Source organism: Laccaria bicolor, genomic scaffold (genome assembly GCF_000143565.1).
Source record: "Laccaria bicolor S238N-H82 LACBIscaffold_520 genomic scaffold, whole genome shotgun sequence".
Taxonomy (NCBI): Eukaryota; Fungi; Basidiomycota; class Agaricomycetes; order Agaricales; family Hydnangiaceae; genus Laccaria; species Laccaria bicolor.
The window spans coordinates 2080-3659 of record NW_001890342.1 but is presented as its reverse complement, the minus strand read 5'-3'; the positions used below and the strand labels follow the sequence as shown (position 1 = coordinate 3659).

The following is a 1580-nucleotide window of genomic DNA, read 5'->3' as shown; positions in this document are numbered from 1 at the left end:
AAACGACGAAACTTGACTCGTCCAGCTGGGGTGACAGCTGCAGTTCTTATGCCCGCGCCAGGCGAGACGCAAACTTCTGTCCCTCTGAAACAGCGCAACTTGACTCGACCAGATGCACCGGCGCCAACTATGAACCAGCAAACTGGCGCGCCAATTGATCTGCCCACTGTGCAGCGAAACATGAGCTGGCCACCTCACCCTGCGGCGCAGGGAGCAACAGATGCAATGCCCAACAAGCAACGGAATATGACCCGACCACCCCTTCCAGGCCCCGATCCCACCCCAAGAAACATGACCCGACCAACACTCCCTGTGCCTGAGGCATCCTCCAGTCACAGTGGTGCGCCTTTGCTCATCCCTCAGTTAGACAACTTTGAATACATCTGGGCTGATCCTGATTCGGTAAGGCAACAATGTGAAGAGTTTCCCAGAAACAAGGTCAGCCATTCTGACTACAATTTTCTTACTGACCTCACTTTATTAGGATGGTCATGGGGTGAAGCACCGCCAAGAGTGGCTCAAATCTGCTCTCAACCTACTTTCCCGGTGTAGGGACCCCCAACAAGTATTGGAGCTGCTGCGCCGTCAAAAACACGAGGAGTTGTACCGACTTGAAATGCATCTCAGGGGCCTGGAACTCGCGGAGTTGGAGCTTCAGGATGCTCGGAAGAGTATTCGTGCTGCGGTGCCCAAGGGAGAGGGTCAAGATGACAACTAAATCATTTGTTTTTATACTGAACATTGAATCGAAGTCTTGAACAGTTGTTTCTACTTGAGATCTTTCACTTAGCCATGTCATGGGCGTGCCTAAGTTGTTTCGGCGCCCCTGTCGTTTCAACTATCCTTCGAATGTCATTGGCGCCCTTTTTGTTCGGCGCCCCTGTCATTTAAACGTAACCAGTTACTAAGAAATTCTCCATTGACATGTTGACTACCCAGTCTCCAGCCGTCACAATCTGGGCCCAGACATGGCACTTGGCACAACACAATTGAACTTGAAAAAAACCAGGTAGTCGCCATGCAATGACTTGTTGGGATTCGAACCCAGGGCATACTTATATACACTAAGTACACCTCCCACCTTAACCACTAAGCCAAGTCACCTTGCAATACAAAAGGCAGACCTTTCATGCAATGACTTGTTTGGGATTGGCACAACACAATTGCACTTAAGTACTCTGCATTTGTAATCTCATTGGTGCCCTTTCACCGAAACATATCTTTCAGTTTCTACTCGGTGCATTTGTAATGTCATTGGCGCCCCTTTTGGCGCCCTTTCGTTTCAACGCATCTTTTTCCAAACGTAGTTGTGCAGGTGGTGCCTCCCTGACCTTTTCTTGTCGGCGTCTTGTGGACTTTCGGATAAACAATGCATCTTCAATGTTTCTTTGCTCTTCAACAGAGGCCGGATCTTGGCAAGGAGGCTGCTTGGTGATTGGTTTGGGTTTGGGGCGAGGCTTTGGGAGCAGGTTTGGCGCCGCGACTCTTGAATTTGGGTCTGCGGCATCTTCCAGCCCTTCAATGTTTTCTTGCTCTTCAGCAGACCTTGGACCTCGGCGCCGAGGCTGCTTGCTGGTTTG

General features: G+C 50.3%; 1 protein-coding gene across 1 annotated transcript; it reads left to right on the top strand.

Annotated features, from left to right (window-relative positions):
• Window positions 1-718, top strand: LACBIDRAFT_312396 (uncharacterized protein; the record flags this gene model as incomplete). The annotated part of the gene is made up of 2 exons (XM_001891223.1): window positions 1-438; window positions 485-718. Coding segments are annotated over 2 exons (672 nt in total), but the record flags the coding sequence as incomplete, so codon positions are not given.
• Between the last annotated feature and the right edge of the window lie 862 nt (window positions 719-1580).